The sequence below is a fragment of the Scyliorhinus torazame genome, chromosome 1, assembly GCF_047496885.1.
Source record: "Scyliorhinus torazame isolate Kashiwa2021f chromosome 1, sScyTor2.1, whole genome shotgun sequence".
NCBI lineage: Eukaryota > Metazoa > Chordata > Chondrichthyes > Carcharhiniformes > Scyliorhinidae > Scyliorhinus > Scyliorhinus torazame.
In genome coordinates this window covers 367984061-368005436 of record NC_092707.1, presented here as the reverse complement: position 1 = coordinate 368005436, position 21376 = coordinate 367984061, and the positions used below count along the sequence as shown (strand labels likewise).

The window sequence follows — 21376 nt, the reverse complement described above, 5'->3', positions numbered from 1 at the left end:
GTTGGCTTTCATTAACAGGGCGATTGAGTTTAAGAGCCGTGAGGGTTTGCTGCAGCTTTATAAAACCCTAGTTAGACCACACTTGGAATATTGTGTCCAGTTCTGGTCGCCACATTATAGGAAGGATGTGGATGCTTCAGAGAGGGTGCAGAGGAGATTTACCAGGATGCTACCTGGACTGGAGGCATGTCTTATGAAGAAAGGTTGAGCGAGCTAGGGCTTTTCTCACTGAAGCGAAGAAGGAGGAGAGGTGACTTGATAGAGGTGTACAAGGTGATGAGAGGCATGGATAGAGTGGATAGCCAGAGACTTTTCCACAGGGCGGAAATGGCTGTCAAGGGGGGTCATAATTTTAAGGTGATTGGAAGAAGGTATAGGGGAAATGGCAGAGGTAGGTCCTTTACACAGAGAGTGGTGGGTGCATGGAATGCACTGCCAGCAAAGGTGGTGGAGTCAGAATCATTATGGACATTTAAGCGACTCTTGAACAGACACATGGACAGCAGTAAATTGAAGGGGTGTAGGTTAGGTTGATCTTAGATTAGGATAAATGGTCGGCACAACATCATGGGCCGAAGGGTCTGTACTGTGCTGCACTGTTCTATGTTCTATGACCCTTGGTGAGCAGTGACCACAATATGATAGAATTTACCCTGCAGTTTGAGAGGGAGAAGTTGCAATCAGATGTAACGGTGTTAAATAAGGGTAACTACAAAAACATGAGGGAGGAGCTGGCCAGAGTTGATTGGAAAAGGAGCCTAGCAGGGAAGACAGTGGAACAGCAATGGCAGGAGTTTTTGCGGTTATTCAGGAGGCACAACAGAAATTCATCCCAAGGAGGAGGAAGCATGTTAAGGGGAGGACAAGGCATCCATGACTGACGAGGGAAGTCAAGTACAGCATAAAAGCTATAGAAAAAGCATACAAAGTGGCAAGGATTAGTGAGAAGCCAGAGGATTGGGAAGCCTTTAAAAGCGAGCACAGGACAACTAAAAAAGCAATAAGTGGGGAGAAGGTGAAGTATGAGTGCAAGCTAGCTGGTAATATAAAGGAAGATAGGAAGAGTTTTTTTCAGTATAAAAAAGGTAACAGAGGCAAAAATAGACATTGGACCACTGGAAAATGTGGCTGGAGAAGTAATTATAGGAAACAAAGAAATGGCAGACGAACTGAATAGTTACTTTGCATCAGTCTTTACGGTGGAAGACACCAGTGAGATGCCAAAGCTCGAGGAGAACCAGGGGGCAGAGGTGAGTGCAGTGACCATTACTAAGGAGGAGGAGCTGGGGAAAGTGAAAGGTCTGAAGGTGGATAAATTACCTGGACCGGATGGCCTGAACCCCAGGGTTCTAAAAGAGATAGCTCAGGAGATTGTGGAGGCATTGGTGATCATCTTTCAGGAATCACTGGAGGCAGGAAGGGTCCCAGAGGACTGGAAAGTGGCTATTATAACACCCCTGTTTAGGAAGGGAGAGAGGCATAAGACGGGAAATTATAGGCCCGTTAGCCTGACTTTGGTCATTGCTTAGATTTTAGAATCTATTATTAAAGATGATAAAATAGGACTGAGTCAGCACGGCTTCGTCAAGGAGAGGCCATGTCTGACATGTTCTTTGAGGAAGTAACAAGGAAGTTAGACAAAAGAGAACCAGTGGGTTGATTTATTTATATTTCCAGAAGGCCTTTTTTTTTTAGAAAATATTTTATTGAAGCATTTGTAATTTTCAGTTTAACAAATTAACATTCTAAACAACCTAGTGGCCTGACGCACGCAACCACATCACAATGAAATGAAATGAAATGAAATGAAAATCGCTTATTGTCACAAGTAGGCTTCAAATGAAGTTACTGTGAAAAGCCCCTAGCCGCCACATTCCGGCGCCTGTTCGGGGAGCCTGGTACGGGAATTGAACCGTGCTGCTGGCCTGCCTTGATCTGCTTTAAAAGCCAGCTCTTTAGCCCTGTGCTAAACCATCCCCTAGGCTTACTCCCTTGCCATCCCTCGGAGTTCAGCATGCCAGGTTGGCACTGCCAATGGTGGGGAGTAAGTACCCTCCTTACACTTGCCTTCAGGGTGCTGAGGGGAGTCACAGAACATAGAACATACAGTGCAGAAGGAGGCCATTTGGCCCATCGAGTCTGCACAGACCCACTTAAGCCCTTACTTCCACCCTATCCCAGCAACCCAACAACCCCTCCTAACCTTTTTAGACACTAAGGCCAATTTAGCATGTCCAATCCACCTAACCTGCACATCTTTGGACTTCATTGGCGGTGTGGGTAGGGGATCTTTCCTGGGATGCAGGTCGTTTGTCTGGTCTTCCCATCTGCAGCATTTAAACCCTTTAAAATGTCTGGCAGCAAGTCAAAATTAAAGGTCTCTGAGAAGAGAATGAACGTCTTCCCATAGCAGTCTTAAACACGTTAAACTGTGTCAGCATGTCAAGATCAAAGATCTGTGAGATGAAGGTAAAAGTATTCCCCTTAATGTGGTGGAAACCGTTTAAGTATTTTTTCACAGTCATTTTCATTGCCCTTTAACTCATTGAAGCCTCTCTGCAAGCTTAAAAGCTTAAAAGAAGATCTGACACTGTCAGAAGATTCGGTGTTAAACCAATTTTGAATATTAAAATATATTTAAATTAATGGTAAACAAGTTCACACCCAGTACTTACGTCATCAGAGAGAGGCAGGGAGGATCTCATTCTGAGATCTCCTCGTTGCAAATCCTGTTATGGTCCTCTCGCAAGTGTTTCTGGCCATAACGGCACTTGCACCTGCGCCGAAGGGCGGAAAATCGCCCTCCAGATTGGAAAACTGACATGCAAGCTCAAGAGAACACAATGGCAGTCTGGCAAAGATCTGTCTCCACTGAAGAAGGCAGCAGTACTCTAATTCTGGTCAACCACCCACATAATTTCTATCAATATGTAGTGATACAATATCCCCATTTGGGAAAAGTGTGGGACTAATTTATTTTGTGAGAAATACTCACATACGGTCATACCATTCTCCTTTAAATTATTATTTAAATGACAAAATATTAAAACATGCCACTGTGCAGAGAGACCTGGGTGTGCTAGTGCATGAGTCGCAAAAAGTTGGTTTACAGGTGCAACAGGTGATTAAGAAGGCAAGTGGAATTTTGTCCTTCATTGCTCAAGGGATGGAGTTTAAGACTAGGGAGGTTATGCCGCAATTGTATAAGGTGTTAGTGAGGCCACACCTGGAGTATTGTGTTCAGTTTTGGTCTCCTTACTTGAGAAAGGACATACTGGCACTGGAGGGTGTGCAGAGGAGATTCACTAGGTTAATCCCAGAGCTGAAGGGGTTGGATTTTGAGGAGAGGTTGAGTAGACTGGGACTGTACTCATTGGAATTTAGAAGGATGAGGGGGGATCTTATAGAAACATATAAAATTATGAAGGGAATAGATAGGATAGATGTGGGCAGGTTGTTTCCACTGGCGGGTGAAAGCAGAACTAGGGGGCATAGCCTCAAAATAAGGGGAAGTAGATTTAGGACTGAGTTTAGGAGGAACTTCTTCACCCAAAGGGTTGTGAATCTATGGAATTCCTTGCCCAGTGAAGCAGTTGAGGCTCCTTCATTAAATGTTTTTAAGAAGTTTTACAACACCAGGTTAAAGTCCAACAGGTTTGTTTCGATGTCACTAGCTTTCGGAACGCTGCTCCTTCCTCAGGTGAATGAAGAGGTATGCTCCAGAAACATATATATAGACAAATTCAAAGACGCCAGACAATGCTTGGAATGTGAGCATTAGCAGGCATCTCCACAAAATGTTTTTAAGATAAAGATAGATAGTTTTTTGAAGAATAAAGGGACTAAGGGTTATGGTGTTGGGCCGGAAAGTGGAGCTGAGTCCACAAAAGATCAGCCATGATCTCATTGAATGGTGGAGCAGGCTCGAGGGGCCAGATGGCCTACTCCTGCTTCTAGTTCTTATGTTCTTATGTTTAACAGCATGCAAAGGAATGACACATTCACATATTGCACACTTTTTCCGGTATCGTATTTGGTCCATTTATTCAGCAATCAATGAAAATACAGTTTCCATTTTCATACTGTTACAAATACAGCACTCTTTAATATTAGATTGAAATGACTTTGTCATACAAGTGGCTCCACATCAATTGACTTGAAGAATCGTTAATTTAATGATCTAAATGGCAGGGTTTTAAAATTTGATTAGCATTGTTTCACGAGCAGTCCATTAAAAAAAGTCCGGATTACTGGAGTGACCATAACAGAAACAAATATCAGCAATCTATTTCTCAGTATAATCACATTGGTTACTAACAGATAATAGGTAAAACTCCTGTCAAAAGATTGTGATAAGAAGCAGCACTAAAGCAACGGACAACAAGGGAAGAAGATACAAAAGAAATGTTAATATAAAATCTGCATTAAAATACATAATTGAGTTACAACTCACCAATTCCTTGAGCTCCAGCTTTGCAGGTGTAATGTAGCAGTGTCATATCTGTCAATCCATCTCGGTCATTCACATGGCATCCTCGACTCAGAATCTAAAACAGTTGTATCCGCAACAGAATGACAGATGGTTCATTTGCTTTTTTGACTTCATTTTACATGAACATTGATAATACACAAACAACTGAGAAATATGGAATTGTGCTCTCTGTTATGACAATCCTCAACCATAATCAGACATTATAAAAAAACTAAATATTTTTCATAATTATACTTGTTCTCATTGAGACTTGATACATGGATCTGCTTACAGAAACTTGTACGGAGAGAATTTTCTGGGTCTGCACCACTAACAATTTTGCCTGGATTCAGCAAATATTGGGGGCGAACACTTCGAGCAGGAAGGAATGCACATCTTCAAAGGAACTTGCTTGACTTTCTTTTAAAGAAAAATCAGGCAGCTTCCTTTCTGGCATGTGCTCCAATTCATTCAATTTTCCAACATTCACTGAGACAATGCAGCTGAACCCAGAAACATCTCCTCTACAAGTTTCAGTTCCCTTTGACATTATGATTTTGTCATTGGACTGCCCATAAACATCAAATTCCAGCTTTTATTGATTTCCTTTTCCCTCATTCTTCTCCAGAATTTAACAGTGGGTCTACTTTAGCTCAATTTATGGAATTTCTTCCTCGGGCACAACCCGGAAGGAAAATCCAAAAAAACTCACATCAAGGGCTGGATGCTCCGATTTGCAGATTAAATGCTGACATCCGGCATGGGAACAGTCGCGTTTTACGCCAGATAAAATCGCGCAATAGTTGCACTGATTCCAGGACCGTTGGGGGGCTTGCAGCCGCGCCGGGTAAAGCTCCCGACTCCCACGCCAAAAACGGCTGGAGAATGGCCGGGTCCGTGACCGCACAAGCGCACGCCGGCGGCCCACGGTGGCCGCGCCATGCAACATGACGTCGGCCGTGCGCGGACCCGGCCTGCCAAATAATGTCCCCTAGTAACTGCCCACACCACTCCCAGACCACCCCTCATCAGTCCTCCCCCGCCCTCGCTGAAGCCCCCCCCACCTCTGGCCAGCGCCACGGCTTCCTCTCCCCCCCTGCCGACTGTGGTGGCGATGGACACAGTCCACAGCCGCCACGCAGGGTCCCCAAAAACAAACACCATGAATGTTCTGCGCCATCTGGAAATCAGAGCATTGGAGGAGGGCCTCAGGTGACGTCCTGAGGCCGTCCCGACGGAGTACTCCTTGAGTATGCTGTTTTTGAGGGGGTGGCGCATCACGAAAGCAGCGCATCCCCTGATTTCGGCGTAAACGGAGCTTCTCCAGCCGATCGCGATTTCAGCGTTGCCGACCGTAGAATCCTGCCCCATATATTCAAATTCAGGGTCAGTTTCCACAAATTGCAACTTTTGTGGATCTTTGAGGAAACTTCAATATTAAACTGAAACTTTTGGGTGCAAGGGCATTCATTCGTACATTTTGAATAAAAAATGGTTTTATTTACTAAGGAACTGGTTACAGGGGCCCAATCTTACTGCAAAATGGTTTTGTATATTTTCAAAAGTTTATTTAAACAATTGAAAATTAATTTTTTTTGTGATAAACTCATTTTCAGCTGTTTCAAATCTTCTGTAAAAATGTTTTTAAAAGTGCTGCCTACCACACAGTGGTTAACACTGCTGCCTCACAGGACCAGGGACCCCGGTTCAGCTCTGGCCTTGGGTGACTGTCTGTGTGTAGTTTGTACTTTCTCCCTGTGTCTGCATGGGTTTCCTCCCGGTGCTCCTGTTTCCTCCCACAGACCAAAGATATGCAGGTTAGGTCGATTGGCCATGATAAAATTGCCCCTTAGTGCACAGGGATGTGCAGATTAGGTGGGGTTACGGGGATAGGGAGAGGGAGTGGTCTTGGCCTAGGTAGGGTGTTCTTTGAAAAGCTAGTACAGACTCGATGGGTTGAATGGCTTCCCTCTGCACTGTAGGGATTCTATGGTTGTATGGTTCATGGCAGATTTCACATTTATTGAAGTGCGAATGAGCTTGAGCAGAAACTGGGAGGGGAGAGTGGTAAAACACTTTAAAAAGTATTGATAATTGCACTCTAAATGAAACTCTTCCCCTATATATCGATCTTCAATTTCAATTGATTCAACCGTCATCATTCATGTACATCAGGCAAACATTTTTAAGAACCTGCAATCGAGGAAGCTTTTCAATTTTTTATACTCGTGCCATAAAAATGCATTTAAAGGTTAAGAAAATACAGTGCAAATCTCTGAGGATAAATTTTAATAAAATATTCCAATACAGAAAAGTAACTTTGTTACCTTCTGTGCCTGAAAATTTGTTCTAAGTTTGACAGCTTTTGAGATGCAATTGCATGGGGGCGGATGTTTGAGGGCAAATCAACATCTGACATGTGGGAGGCTTTCAAGTGTCAGTTGAAAGGAATTCAGGACCGGCATGTTCCTGTGAGGAAGAAGGATAAATACGGCAATTTTCGGGAACCTTGGATAACGAGAGATATTGTAGGCCTCGTCAAAAAGAAAAAGGAGGCATTTGTCAGGGCTAAAAGGCTGGGAACAGACGAAGCCTGCGTGGAATATAAGGAAAGTAGGAAGGAACTTAATCAAGGAGTCAGGAGGGTTAGAAGGGGTCACGAAAAGTCATTGGCAAATAGGGTTAAGGAAAATCCCAAGGCTTTTTACACGTACATAAAAAGCAAGAGGGTAGCCAGGGAAAGGGTTGGCCCACTGAAGGATAGGCAAGGGAATCTATGTGTGGAGCCAGAGGAAATGGGCGAGGTACTAAATGAATACTTTGCATCAGTATTCACCAAAGAGAAGAAATTGGTAGATGTTGAGTCTGGAGAAGGGTGTGTAGATAGCCTGGGTCACATTGAGATCCAAAAAGACGAGGTGTTGGGTGTCTTAAAAAATATTAAGGTAGATAAGTCCCCAGGGCCTGATGGGATCTACCCCAGAATACTGAAGGAGGCTGGAGAGGAAATTGCTGAGGCCTTGACAGAAATCTTTGGATCCTCACTGTCTTCAGGGGATGTCCCGGAGGACTGGAGAATAGCCAATGTTGTTCCTCTGTTTAAGAAGGGTAGCAAGGATAATCCAGGGAACTACAGGCCGGTGAGCCTTACTTCAGTGGTAGGGAAATTACTGGAGAGAATTCTTCGAGACAGGATCTACTCCCATTTGGAAGCAAATGGACGTATTAGTGAGAGGCAGCATGGTTTTGTGAAGGGGAGGTCGTGTCTCACTAACTTGATAGAGTTTTTCGAGGAGGTCACTAAGATGATTGATGCAGGTAGGGCAGTGGATGTTGTCTATATGGACTTCAGTAAGGCCTTTGACAAGGTCCCTCATGGTAGACTAGTACAAAAGGTGAAGTCACACGGGATCAGGGGTGAGCTGGCAAGGTGGATACAGAACTGGCTCGGTCATAGAAGGCAGAGAGTAGCAATGGAAGGATGATTTTCTAATTGGAGGGCTGTGACCAGTGGTGTTCCACAGGGATCAGTGCTGGGACCTTTGCTCTTTGTAGTATATATAAATGATTTGGAGGAAAATGTAACTGGTCTGATTAGTAAGTTTGCAGACGACACAAAGGTTGGTGGAATTGCGGATAGCGATGAGGACTGTCTGAGGATACAGCAGGATTTAGATTGTCTGGAGACTTGGGCGGAGAGATGGCAGATGGAGTTTAATCCGGACAAATGTGAGATAATGCATTTTGAAAGGTCTAATGCAGGTAGGGAATATACAGTGAATGGTAGAACCCTCAAGAGTATTGAAAGTCAAAGAGATCTAGGAGTACAGGTCCACAGGTCATTGAAAGGTGCAACACAGGTGGAGAAGGTAGTCAAGAAGGCATACGGCATGCTTGCCTTCATTGGCCGGGGCATTGAGTATAAGAATTGGCAAGTCATGTTGCAGCTGTATAGAACCTTAGTTAGGCCACACTTGGATTATCGTGTTCAATTCTGGTCGCCACACTACCAGAAGGATGTGGAGGCTTTAGAGAGGGTGCAGAAGAGATTTACCAGAATGTTGCCTGGTATGGAGGGCATTAGCTATGAGGAGCGGTTGAATAAACTTGGTTTGTTCTCATTGGAACGAAGGAGGTTGAGGGGAAACCTGATAGAGGTCTACAAAATTATGAGGGGCATAGACAGAGTGGATAGTCAGAGGCTTTTCCCCAGGGTAGAGGGGTCAATTACTAGGGGGCATAGGTTTAAGGTGAGAGGGGCAAGGTTTAGAGTAGATGTACGAGGCAAGTTTTTTACGCAGAGGGTAGTGGGTGCCTGGAACTCGCTACCGGAGGAGGTGGTGGAAGCAGGGACGATAGTGACATTTAAGGGGCATCTTGACAAATACATGAATAAGATGGGAATAGAGGGATACGGACCCAGGAAGTGTTGTAGTTTAGTCGGGCAGCATGGTCGGCACGGGCTTGGAGGGCCGAAGGGCCTGTTCCTGTGCTGTACATTTCTTTGTTCTTTGTTCTTTGTTGACTCTCATGAATGAAGCACCTCTATTTTGAGGCTTTTGGTAGACTGATCATTAGGCAGGATTGAAAGATTAAGGAGAAGAAGTTGCGTTCAATACACATTGCAAACCTATAAAGCTGACTGAAAAAATTCAATATAGGACAGCAATTAGAAATATGCAATTTTAATTTACCTCATTCCCAATCACGTCTATCTGTTGCTGCACTTGTGGGACCCACTGACGCAAGATAGCAAACAATTCTGAAACGGTTGTTTTAAGATCATGTAGGATTCTTTTGCATGCTGGGTCATGAGGATCAAAGAAGGAAAATTCTGCAGGTGAAAATTTTAAACAAAATCATCACTTTCCTCATTAACATCTCTGCAGCTGGATTCTCCATCCCTGAAACTAAGTGTTAACGCCGGGCAGGATTTGTGGACATTCACAACAGCAAAACTGCCGCCAAAACCTGGACCAATTCAGTGACTGTGGAGGGGCTAGTACCGGTGACACGTGGAACACAATCGATTCCAATGAAAATCAGTAAGGGATTCTCCTGGTCTGTGACTGACACTCGGGAGGCTGACAAGCTGCAGCCGCATATACACATAACAATACCTACACCCACTCATCCCAGCCTACAAGGTGGTACTGGTTGCGCTGGAGCACACCCATCCCACTGATGGATCGGCTGGGGCCAGAAGGTATCTAGGTGAGTGCCCTTGGGGGGACACGCATACGACCTGTGGCCCTATGTTCACAGTAGGCAGTCAGCAGCGTGCGCAGCTGCATGGCTGCCTGGCAGGCCGCGGCAATGGAGCTCCATGCCCATCCATCCTGACCCCACAGCCAGCCTCCTGGCCAGCGCCTGCTGCTCCCCTCCGCACTGGCAAAAGCCCCCCCACCCCCCACTACCATCGGCACAACTGTCAGCAAACTATGCCGATGTTGGACACTTTCCGTACTCCCCTCTCTCCCTCAGCAGCCACGATGCCAGCTGCACGATTTTTAAAATCCCATGTGAAACTCGCCGTCGGGAATTCGGCCCATCGGAGGTGGAGAATCGCGGAGGCCCCGGAGAATACCGGGTGAGGCCCACTAATGATATGCAAATGGTGTTTACTGGACGTGCGTTCTGGAACGCATCGATGTCGCTGTTCAGGCGACGGAAAATTGCAATTTGGCATGAAAACAGCACCTGCCACGATTTTGGGGTCGGAACCGATTCTCCGCCCAATTGCGTTTCACGATTCCGGCGTCGGCCAACAGAGAATCCCGCCCCTGGTTTCTTGATCAGAATATGACAAAAGGATAATGACAACACCAGGTAGACTGCAATGGTTCAAGGCGGAGGCTTACCATCCCTTCTCAAGGGCAATTAGGATGGGCAACAAATGCTAGCCTTACCAATAATACTCACATCCCAGGAAGGAATGAAAAGATCCACAGTCCTACTTAGCTCAAGTCCATATGTATTAATGGATCAATTATTTCAACAAAATATTTCCAATCCCTTTGCTACACATTAATGCCAATACTTACCATCAACATAAAAACTATCATGCCAAAATAGACATTTTTTTAAATTCTAGCCATATTAAAACCTTATTTTATTACTACTCACATCTACAAGGCCATAGAATGATCTCTAGAATTCAGAAGAATGAGAGGTGATCTCATTGAGATCATAATTCTTATTGGGTTCAAGAGGATAGATGTAGGGAGAGTGTTTCACCTGACTGGGGGATCGGGGTCACAGTCTCAGAATACGAGATAGGCCATTTAGGGCCAAGATGAAGAGGAAATTCTTCACTGAGAGGGTGGTGAATCTTTGGAATTCTCTAACCTAATGGGCTGCGGAGGGTCAGTTATTGAGTATGCTCAAGACAGAGACAGACAGATTTCTAACGATTAAAGACGACAGAGACAAGACAACAGGGATAGTGCGGGAAAATGACATTGAGGTAGAAGATCATCCATGATAAAGTTGAATGGCAGAACAGGCTCAAGGGGCTAGAAGATCAGGGAGAAAATTAAAATAACACTGACAAGGAGAGGCACAACAACAGAGAAGCATAATTTAGCCAACTTGCCTTGCATATGGTTTCAAACCACTTATATAAATAAAATTACAAAGATTCTCAAATAATGTTACTAATATAATTAATTAAAGTGAATAGGTTTAATGGCAAAGTATTTCTGCAGTTAGCTAGAGAACCGGAAAACTGATCTGCAGGCTTGTTCATTTCTTTGATGTTATTTGCAGAAGCTAAAGTGATAATCTCAGCAAAGGTAAATCAGAAGACATTAAGACAAATCAATTTTGTGCAGAACATAGAGGTAGAATCTGGAGAAAGCATAGAGAATCATGATAGCATGATACTTGCCATAATTTGCTTTGTTCTATATTCAGATTCTAGCAGGTGTTGACCTTTAAATTCTCATTAATCACATCAATGGTAAGGCGTGCTATCTATGCAATTTACAAGCAGTAATATTTAATTCTTTCCAGCTTTCCATCATAATACATATGCTTTTCTCTTACATTTAGACTTTTTTTTTAAGTTTACCATTCACTTTAATGGAGTACTGACTCATGCTAGTTTACTCCAAGCTAGTAAGTGTAGTTAGTGGCAGTGCTGATTTACTTATAGAATTTACAGTGCAGAAGGAGGCCATTCGGCCCATCGAGTCTGCACCAGCTCTTGGAAAGAGCACCCTACCCAAGGTCAACACCTCCACCCTATCCCCATAACCCAGTAACCAAACCCAACACTAAGGCCAATTTTGGACACTAAGGGCAATTTATCATGGCCAATCCACCTAACCTGCACATCTTTGGACTGTGGGAGGAAACCGGAGCACCCGGAGGAAATCCACGCACACACGGGGAGGATGTGCAGACTCCGCACAGACAGTGACCCAAGCTGGAATCGAACCTGGGACCCTGGAGCTGTGAAGCAATTGTGCTATCCACAATGCTACCGTGCTGCCCACTGGTTCCTCATTATAATTACATTTACTTGCCTGTGTTTTAATTGAGAAGATCATATGGCCTGAACGTCCGAGCTTCAACACCTAGGTTCACCAATGGTTTGTTCTGCAACACCTACAATTCTAACCCGACTCAGCACTTTCAGAGGCAATCCAATGAGACTGAATGACTCACTATACTGAACATCACCTCTGAGGGGAACCTTCTTGCTTGATACCAGCTGTTTTGCTTACTCCAGCAGCAGTTGACACAGGTTCTTGGGTAGAGTACCAGTAGCTGTGCACATTAAGATGGATGTGACCAAGAAGCAAATATCTCAAGGAGCAACACGAGTTACACAGCATGCGAACATGTAATTTTAAACAATTAAACAACACAAAAAAATTTACTAAGAATGACACCCACATTATGACCCCAACTTATTAGACATCTTGGCAGGGATATACCTGAGGCTGTATAAGGTTCTGGTCAGACCCCATTTGGAGACTGCGAGCAATTTTGGGCCCCGTATCTAAGGAAGGATATGCTGGCTTTGGAAAGGGTCAAGAGGAGGTTCACAAGAATGATTCCTGGAATGAAGAGCTTGTCATATGAGGAATGGCTGAGGACTCTGGGTCTGTACTCATTGGAGCTTAGGAGGATGAGGGAGGGATCTTGTTGAAATTTACAGGATACCAAGAGGCCTAGATAAAATGGACGTGGAGAGGATGTTTCCACTTGCAGGAAAAACTAGAACCTGAGGGCACAGCCTCAGGCTGAAGGGATGATCCTTTAGAACTGAGATGAGGAGGAATTTCTTCAGCCAGAGGGTGGTGAATCTGTGGAATTCTTTGCCGCTCTGAAAGCCAAATCACTGAGTGTCTTTAAGACAGATAGAAATAGGTTCTTGATTAATAACTGCCATGTCGCCTCCTCTGCCTCCCCACCCCAACACCCCTCCCCCCCACTCTGATCCCCCTCCCTCCTCCTCCCATACTGGTTAGCCACGCAGCACCCAATCCCCCCACACACTTCATTACAGTTCACTATCATTTCTTGCTAGCGTGGCCACTCCCACCTGAAGGCCAAACCCAAAAGCCCACCATCCCCGCCTCGTCTACTCATCCCAACTCGACCCCCCGATGCTTCTCTCCAGACCTCCTCCCCAGCTCTTGCCCCCATACCCTGCACCCAACCCAACATGAGAAACAACACTCCAAAATGGCCCCCATACAGAGAATTCTCGAGCTACCCCACCACCCTATCCTAACCCACAACAATCCCACATGCACTGCACGAGCATAACCAACAGAGTGTATAACAATTAAACACCAACACCAAAGGGCCCCACTCCAAAAAAAGCAGGTATTTAACTTCAATACAAAGATACAAAAATACACAAATTTCAAACGTACAAAAAAGGGGGTGCAATCATCCCAGAACAAACTTTCCCAATCTGCAATCAGAAGCAGATAACAAAATTAAACAGAGACAGAACTTCCACCCATGTTCCCACTTCAGCCCTCTCCCAGCTTATGCTCCTTAATAAAGTCATTCGTCTCCACCAGTGTCCCAAAGTAATATTGCCGGCCCTTGAAAGTGACTCACTGTCTGGCCAGGTACAACACCCCAAACTGAATCTGGTGCCGGTACAACACTGCTTTAGCCTTGTTGAATCCCACCCGTCTCTTGGCCAGCACCGCACCAATGTCCTGAAAAATCCGGATTCGGTTTCCTTCCCAATTGTAATCCCATTGTACTCTGGCCCATCTGAGAATATTTTCCTTGTCCTGGAAGTTGTGCATATGCACAATCACCACCCGCAGTGGCTCTCCTGCTCTTGGCCTCTGCCTCAGGGATCTATGGGCCCAATCCACCTCCAGGGCCTTGTCCAACATCTTCTCGTCCACCAACTTGGCCGAAATCCTCGTGACATAGCCCGTTGCACTCATTCCCTCCACTCTCTCCGGTAGGCCCACAATTCTCAGATTTTGCCACCTTGGTCTGTTTTTCTGGTCTTCCACCTTTGCTCGCAGCATCTTACACATGTACCCCAGGATCTCCATCTCCGCTTCCAGCGTCACAATCCAGTAACTCTGGTCAGATACCACCTTCGCCACCTCCTGGATTGTTGTCCCTTGCACCTCCAGGTTCTTCCCCACCCGTTCAAAAGTTCTGCCAAGATGTGCCACTGCCCCTCAATTGCTTTTGACCAGTCACTCTGCACTTCTTGACACTGTTGCCAAAATTTGTCCGCAATGAAGCGCATCAACTGCTCCATTTGCAGTTTTCCAGTAGAAAACGACTTGTCCCCTCCGCCATTTTTGCAATAGATGCTAGGCCATGAGCCTCCTCCAACTACTTAGCCAGGGCTCTCACTGTCTTCTGTTGAGTTTGGTAACCCGCAGACATGCCCATCTGGGGTAAAACGAATCCTCTTCCACTCTCCGCACAACTTCGCCGCTGAAATTCCCCGAAGTTTGGGTAAAAGGTGCTAAAACAAACACCTTCAAGCAGGAGGAATCCTGTGTGCGACCACTCACTCCATGGTCAACACCGGAAGTCACAACTCCATTTTGGGAAGTCCCAACATTTATACCTGCCCCCCCCAACACATCCCTCGTCAATCAAAAATCTGTCTCTTTCAGCCTTGAATATATTCATTGACCCAAAGATGTTAACCCTTTACTCTACATTCCGCACCTTCCCACCGAAAGTCGCAGACTTCACAAGGTTAGTCTCTGTTGTTTGGTGACCAATCTCCCTGGCTTGTTCCTCATTTAATTTTGAGATTAAGAACGAACTGCACTCTCTCCTCTCAATTCTACAAGATCTTGACTGTGGAGCTCTTTCTGTCAGTGAATCCCTACAATGCAGAAGAAGGCCACCCCCCCCATCGAGTCTGCGGCGACCCTCTGAAAGAGCACTCTACCTAGGCACACTCCCCCTACCTATTCCCGTTATCCCACCTGATCTTTGGACACTAAGGGGCAATTTAGCATGGCAAATCCACCGAGCATGCACATCTTTGGACCGTGGGAAGAAACCGGAGCACCCGGAGAAAACCCATGCAGACGCGGGAGAACGTGCAAACTCCACAGTCACCTAAGGCCAGAATGGAACTCGGGTCCCTGGCACTGTGAGGCAGCAGTGTAAACTAGCATGCCGCCCTATTACAATGCCTGTTGATCTTACAATCACATTCTCTCTTCAGGTTGTAGCTCGTGCTCTGTGCCCGAAATTGACTCTCTCTTTGTTGCTTGTCATGCTTTCTAACTTTCTGACGATCATCTGAGGTAATGTTGTATTGTAGTGTTTGTTGTAAAGCTGGAAGTTGTCTTCACAGCCATCTTCCTGTTAATAGTTTTAATGGTGAAAACCCAATATTAGCGATGGGATTTTGTAGCTAAGAAGGGATAACTTAGGGCTAGGTACAGAGTGGAATTAAAGGAGCAGGAGTTAAGTGGGGAAGCTAACGGACGGTAGAGGGGATTGGAGGCGCAAGCCTCCGGTAAGGTTGGTAACGTGGAACGTCCGGGGACTGAATGGACCGGTTAAAAGGTCGCGGGTGTTCGCGCACCTCAGGAGCTTGAAAGCGGGGGTTGTCTTTTTGCAGGAGACACACCTCCGTGTGAAGGACCAGGTTAGGTTAAGGAAGGGGTGGATCGGGTAGGTTTTTCACTCGGGGTTTTATTTGAAATCGAGGGGTGTGGCGATTTTAATGAGCAAAAAAATGGGATTCGTGAGTGCGAAGGAGGGGAGGGCTCCAGGTGGGAGATATGTGATTGTGAGTGAGGTATTGGAAGGGGCACCGGTAGTGTTGGTAAATGTGTATGCCCCAAATTGGGATGATGTGGGTTTTATGAAGGGGTTGCTGGCAGCAATCCCAGATTTGCCCCGTACCAGTTGGTCATGGGGGGAGATTTTAACTGTGTCCTGGAGCCGAGGGCGGATAGATCGAGCCCCAGGTCGATGCGTAGGGTACGAATGGCAAGGGAGCTGGGGGGGTTTATGGAAAGGATGGGTATGGTGGATCCATGGCGCTTTCAGAACCCATGGGGAAGCGAGTATTCCTTCTTTTCACACGTCTATAAGGTATATTCGAGGATTGACAACTTTGTAGTGAGTCGGAAGATTTTGGTTGGGGTGGAGAGGACAGAGTATGCGGGAATAGTTATCTCGGACCATGCACCCACTGGCTGGATATTCGGTTCAGTGCAAGACGAGAGCAGAGGCCGGGGTGGAGTTTTGACTCGGGGTTGTTGGCAGATGGAGGTTTTTGTGATAAGGTGCGGGTAGGGCAACTGCGTAGGGCAAGAGGGGTGCAATACGAGTGTGGGGAGAAGGCGAGCCGCATGCTGGCACACCAGCTGCGGAGGCAGGCTGCGTCCAGAGAAATATTGAAGATCCGGACTGGGGCTGGGGATATTGGGCGGGATTCTCCAAGCCCCGCGCCGGGCTGGAGAATCACCGCACCCGCGCCACGCCGCCACGACGCTGGCACACGATTCTCCCAGGAGCGGAGAATCAGCGTCATTTGCGCCGGCGCGTTTGGCGTGGCGCCAGTCGCGAGCCGCTGTACGCGGCCGGGCCGCCGATTCTCCAACCTTGACGGGCCGAGCAGACGCACAGAAATGGCAGAGGCCCGCCGGCGCCGTCCACACCTGCTTTAGGCCGGCAGGAACTCTGCACGCAGGGTCGGGGGGCGGCCTGTGTGGGGGGAGGGTCTCCTTCACCGGGGGGGGGGGGGGCTCCGATGGGGTCTGGCCCGCGATCGGGGCCCACCGATCGGCGGGCCGGCCTCTCCAGCCGCGGCCCTATTTTGTTATGCGACCGGCTCCTGAACCCCCGCGCCATGTTGCGTCGGACCTGGCGCATTGAGGAAGTCCCCCACGCATGTGCGGTTTGGCGCGGTGCCACTGCGTATGTGCGGGTTGGCGCGACGCCACTTCGCATGCGCGGGTTGGCGCGGCGCCCAGTTGGTGCCGGGAAGGGAGGCTGGAGCAGCGTGAACCGCTCCAGCGCCGTGCTGGCCCCATGTGGGGGCCAGAATCAGTAATGCCGGTGCCCGTTTCACGCCGTCGTAAAATGCGACGGCGTTCACGACGGCGCAGACACACTGCCTCCATTTCGGAGAATCCCACCCGTGGTGTCAGAGCCAGGGAAGATAAATGAGGCAGTTAGAGAGTATTACCAGGGATTTTATGAGGCAGACCCAGGAGGAGGACATGGGGTGGTTTCTGGACCAGATGGAATTTCCACAGGTGGAGGAAGCAGAGGCAGGCTTTGGAGGAGCCCCTGAGGCTGAGGGAGGTGCTGGATAGTATCAGGGGTATGAAGTCGGGGAAGGCCCCTGGGCCGGATGGGTACCCGGCAGAATTTTATAAGGAATTTGCGGCGGACCTGGCACCACATCTGTTGGGGGCGTTTAATGAAGCACTGGAGAAGGGGGAGTTGCCAGAGACGATGAAGCAGGCAGTAATCACACTAATCCCCAAAAAAGGGAAGGATCCGGTGGAATGTGAGTCGTATAGAACCATATCACTATTGAACACGGATGTGAAAGTATTGGCTAAGTTGTTGGTTGGGAGGATGGAGGATTGTGTCCCAGGGGTGGTGGCAGAAGATCATACAGGCTTCGTGAAGGGCAGGCAGCTCGTGAGTAATATAAGACGGCTGTTGAATGTGGTGATGAATCAGTCGAGAGCTCTGGTACCGGAGGTGGTGGTGTCCATGGACGCGGAGAAAGCATTTGATCGGGTGGAGTGGCGGTACTTGTTCTAAATTTTGGGACGGTTTGGGTTTGGGCCGAGATTTGTGGCATGGGTGTGGTTGCTGTATGTGGCATCAAGAGCGAGGGTGAGGACGAATGATATGAGCTCACAAAGCTTTGACTTACACAGGGGTACGAGGCAGGGGTGCCCGCTGTCGCTGCTGCTGTTTGTGCTGGCCATAGAGCCACTGGCGATGGCTCTCAGGGGGTCGGCAGAGTGTCAGGGGATAATGAGGGGACAGAGGGAGCATCGGGTGTCGCTCTATGCCGATGACCTCTTGCTGTATGTTTCGGATCCGTTGGAGAGTATGGGAAGGATTATGGGCCTGTTGGGGAGGTTTGGAGGATTCTCGAGATACAAGCTGAATGTAGGGAAAAGCGAGGTATTCCCGGTGAATGAGTTGGCACAGCGGCCTAATTTAGGGGGTTGCTATTTACTGTAGCGAGGGATAGGTTTAGGTACTTGGGGATTCAGGTAGCGAGGGAATGGAGGAGGCTCCATAAGTGGAACTTAACAAAGCTGGTGGAGGAGGCCAGGGAGGATCTTAAGAGGTGGGATACACTGCACTTAACGTTGGCGGGGAGGGTCCAAGTGGTGAAAATGAATATTCTGCTGAGGTTCTTGTTTATCTTTCAGGCTCTCCCGATCTTTATACCAAAGGCCTTTTTTCAGAAAGTGGACACAATCATCTTTGAATTTGTATGGGCGGGGAAGGTGCCGAGGGTGGGGAGGACCCTGCTACAGAGGCAGAGGCAGCAGGAGGGGTTGGCGTTGCCAAACTTGCTTCATTATTATTGGGTGGCGAATGTGGATAACGTGCGGCGGTGGTGGGAAGGTGAAGGGGTAGAGTGGGTTAGGATGGAAGAGGAATCTTGAAGGGGTTTAGTTTGAGGGCTATTGACAGCAGCATTGCCAATTGCTCCAATTAGGTATTCAGGTACTCCACGGTGAAGATGTGGCATCAGCTGAGGCGACATTTTAGGGTGGAAGGGATGTCGGTGCTAACACCGCTGTGCGAGAATCATGGGTTTGAGCCGGGGGGGATGGATAGTGTATACAGGAGGTGGAGGGAAGTGGGGCTGGTCAAGGTGAGGGATTTGTATTTGGAGGAAGGGTTCGCCAGTCTGGAGGAGCTAAGGGAGAGGGTAGAGCTGCCGAGGTGTAGTGAGTTCAGGTATTTACAGGTTAGGGACTTTGCACAAAAGGTCTGGAAGGGGTTCCCTAGATTGCCGGGATACACCCTGCTGGAGCGACGACTGCTTCCGGATATGGAAGGGGAGGGAAGAATTGGGGATATATATAAGTGGCTGGGGGAGCAGGGAGGCAAGGGGGTGGTAATGATCAAGGAGAAATGGGAAACGGAGTTGGGAATGGAGATCAATTGGGGAGTATGGAGTGAGGCACTGCGAAGGGTAAAGGGGACCCCCTCTTGTGCAAGGATGACCATGATACAGTTTAAGGTGGTGCACAGGGTGCATATGACTCGGGCGAGAATGAGTGGGTTCTTTCAGGGGGTAGCAGATGAGTGTGAGAGGCATGGGCGGGGGCCAGCAAATCATCCGCACATGTTTTGGGGTTGTGAAAAATTGGGAAGATTCTGGGTGGAAGTGTTCGCGGTCTTAGCCAGGATAGTGGAGGAGGGAGTGGACCCGGACCCTTTGGTGGCGATATTTAGGGTTTCAGAGAAGCCGGAGCTCATGGAGAGGAGGAAGGACGATGTCTTGGCCTTCGCCTCTCTGATTGCACGGCGACAAATTTTGCTGGAGTGGCGGTCGGCATCGCCACCGGAGGTAGCAGCATGGTTGGGTGACCTGTACAACTTCCTGCAGTTAGAGAAGATAAAGTGTGAGTTAAGAGCCTCAGCAGGGAAGTTTGAGAAAAGGTGGGGGATGTTTGTGACTGTGTTTGAGGAGCTGTTCATCGCAGGGCTGGGGGGGTGGGGGTGGGGGGGGGGGGGGGGGGGGCGGGGGGTGGTGATGGGGAGGGGGGGGGGGTGAAAAAGGAGAAAAATCTGTACAGTTGAGTGTTGGGAAGAATGTTTCCCGGGGTGTTTATTTGCTGTAACCTACTTTGATACAAGTTTGAATAAAATGCATTTTTAAAAACAGAAGGGATAACTTAACATCTTTATTCTTTTTAATCAATTCTTTAAGTGTTCAAACTCCTCTTTCCGTTTCTACATTTGACTAAGGATAGCTAGGCAAATTAGTCGCATGCATGAAACCATTTTCCAGTGCAAAGATATGAAACAACTCATTAACAATCTGAGGGCCTTTGTCTTACCACTACTTCCGGGATGCCATGTTGTGTGAAGATTTTTCTTAATGACATAACAATTGTCTCTGTCGTGGTTCTGTGCATTCTACTCATTTAAACATCTGGAATAGCATCAATGACGATGATAAAAACTTTGTCTTTAAACTCAAATAAATTTATTCTCAGCGCTGCTATTGCCTCGAAGGAAAAGTGGAGGTTGCCAGTGATTCACTCTGCTGTGGTTATTCAGTGCACACTTAAGGCAATTCATGATGAAGTCTTCAACGGAGCAGCTGCTGCCTGCCACCAGGCTGACTGCTGGGCTCTTACTCGGCATTTCGCTATTCCCAAGCAACCTCAATTAATTTTCTGGAAAATGGCATGTCAAAGTGTTTCAGGGATAATTAGGTTGTCGTTAAAAACTAACAAATCATCAATGATTGTGAGATGATTTTTCTGTTCGAAGTAGTCACAAAGTAACGGGTTATTAGGAGTATAATCAGGCTACCTGTTCTGGCAATACCATTTTATTTGGATGAATTTTTCATCCTGTTCTTATGCTTGCTTAATCTCTTGTAATTCCTTTTTCGTGCCTGGTGTTTGGTAATGAGTGAAGTATGTCCACTTCTTTAATAAAATTAGAATGTATCAGTTTGACACCTCCCAGTTAATAAGGCATTCGTTATCGTCTGGTACTTATCTTGAATGTATTCAGAAATTTAGTCATATCTCCTTTATCCTCACTACTGTTTGCTCTGGCACTCGAGCCACTGGCGATCGCCCTCAGGGCGGCGAATAGTTGGAGAGGTATCCAGAGTGGAGGCAGAGAGCATATTATCCCACTCTAAGCAGATGACCTGCTCCTCTACATCTCAAACCCCCGGGACAGCATGGGTAGGATAATGAAACTTCTAAAAAAGTTTGGAGCTTTCTCAGGTTACAAGCTTAACCTGAGTAAGAGCAAGGTCTTACTTGTGACTGCAGCGGGGGGTGAAGGACACAACTGGGTGGGGGGGTGGTTGCTGCCGTTCAAATGAAACCAGGCTAAATTCTGCTGCCTGGGGATCCGAATAGCCGACAACTGGACATGACGAGTCTGGTGGAGGAAGTCAAAAAGGACCTGCAGAGATAGGGCTCACTCCCATTCTCTCTGGCAGGGAGAGTGCAGACGATCAAAATGAATGTGCTGTCCAGGTTCCTCTTCCTGTTCAGATTCCTCCCGATCTACATCCCCTGGGCCTTTTTCAATGCAGTCGGCAGCTTAATCATGGTGTTTGTGTCGGTGGGGGGAGAGAGAACCCGAGGATCCAAAGCTCCCATAAAGGATGAGGAATATGGGAGGCCTGGCCCTGCTGAACCTTCAGTTCTACCACTGACCAAATGTGGCAGCACTTCGGTC

The 21376-nt window shown here is 47.3% G+C and overlaps 1 protein-coding gene across 2 annotated transcripts in view; it reads right to left on the bottom strand.

Moving 5' to 3' along the window:
• LOC140426504 (CAP-Gly domain-containing linker protein 4) overlaps nucleotides 1–21376 on the bottom strand; it is a 628408-nt gene that overhangs the window by 589566 nt on the left and 17466 nt on the right. For both annotated transcript variants that reach the window (XM_072511376.1, XM_072511367.1), the window contains exons 3-4: nucleotides 9166–9305; nucleotides 4454–4547 (exon numbers count right to left, since the gene is read on the bottom strand). In XM_072511376.1, the coding sequence (XP_072367477.1) occupies nucleotides 4454–4547; nucleotides 9166–9305 (234 nt within the window). The remainder of the gene's footprint in view (nucleotides 1–4453; nucleotides 4548–9165; nucleotides 9306–21376) is intronic.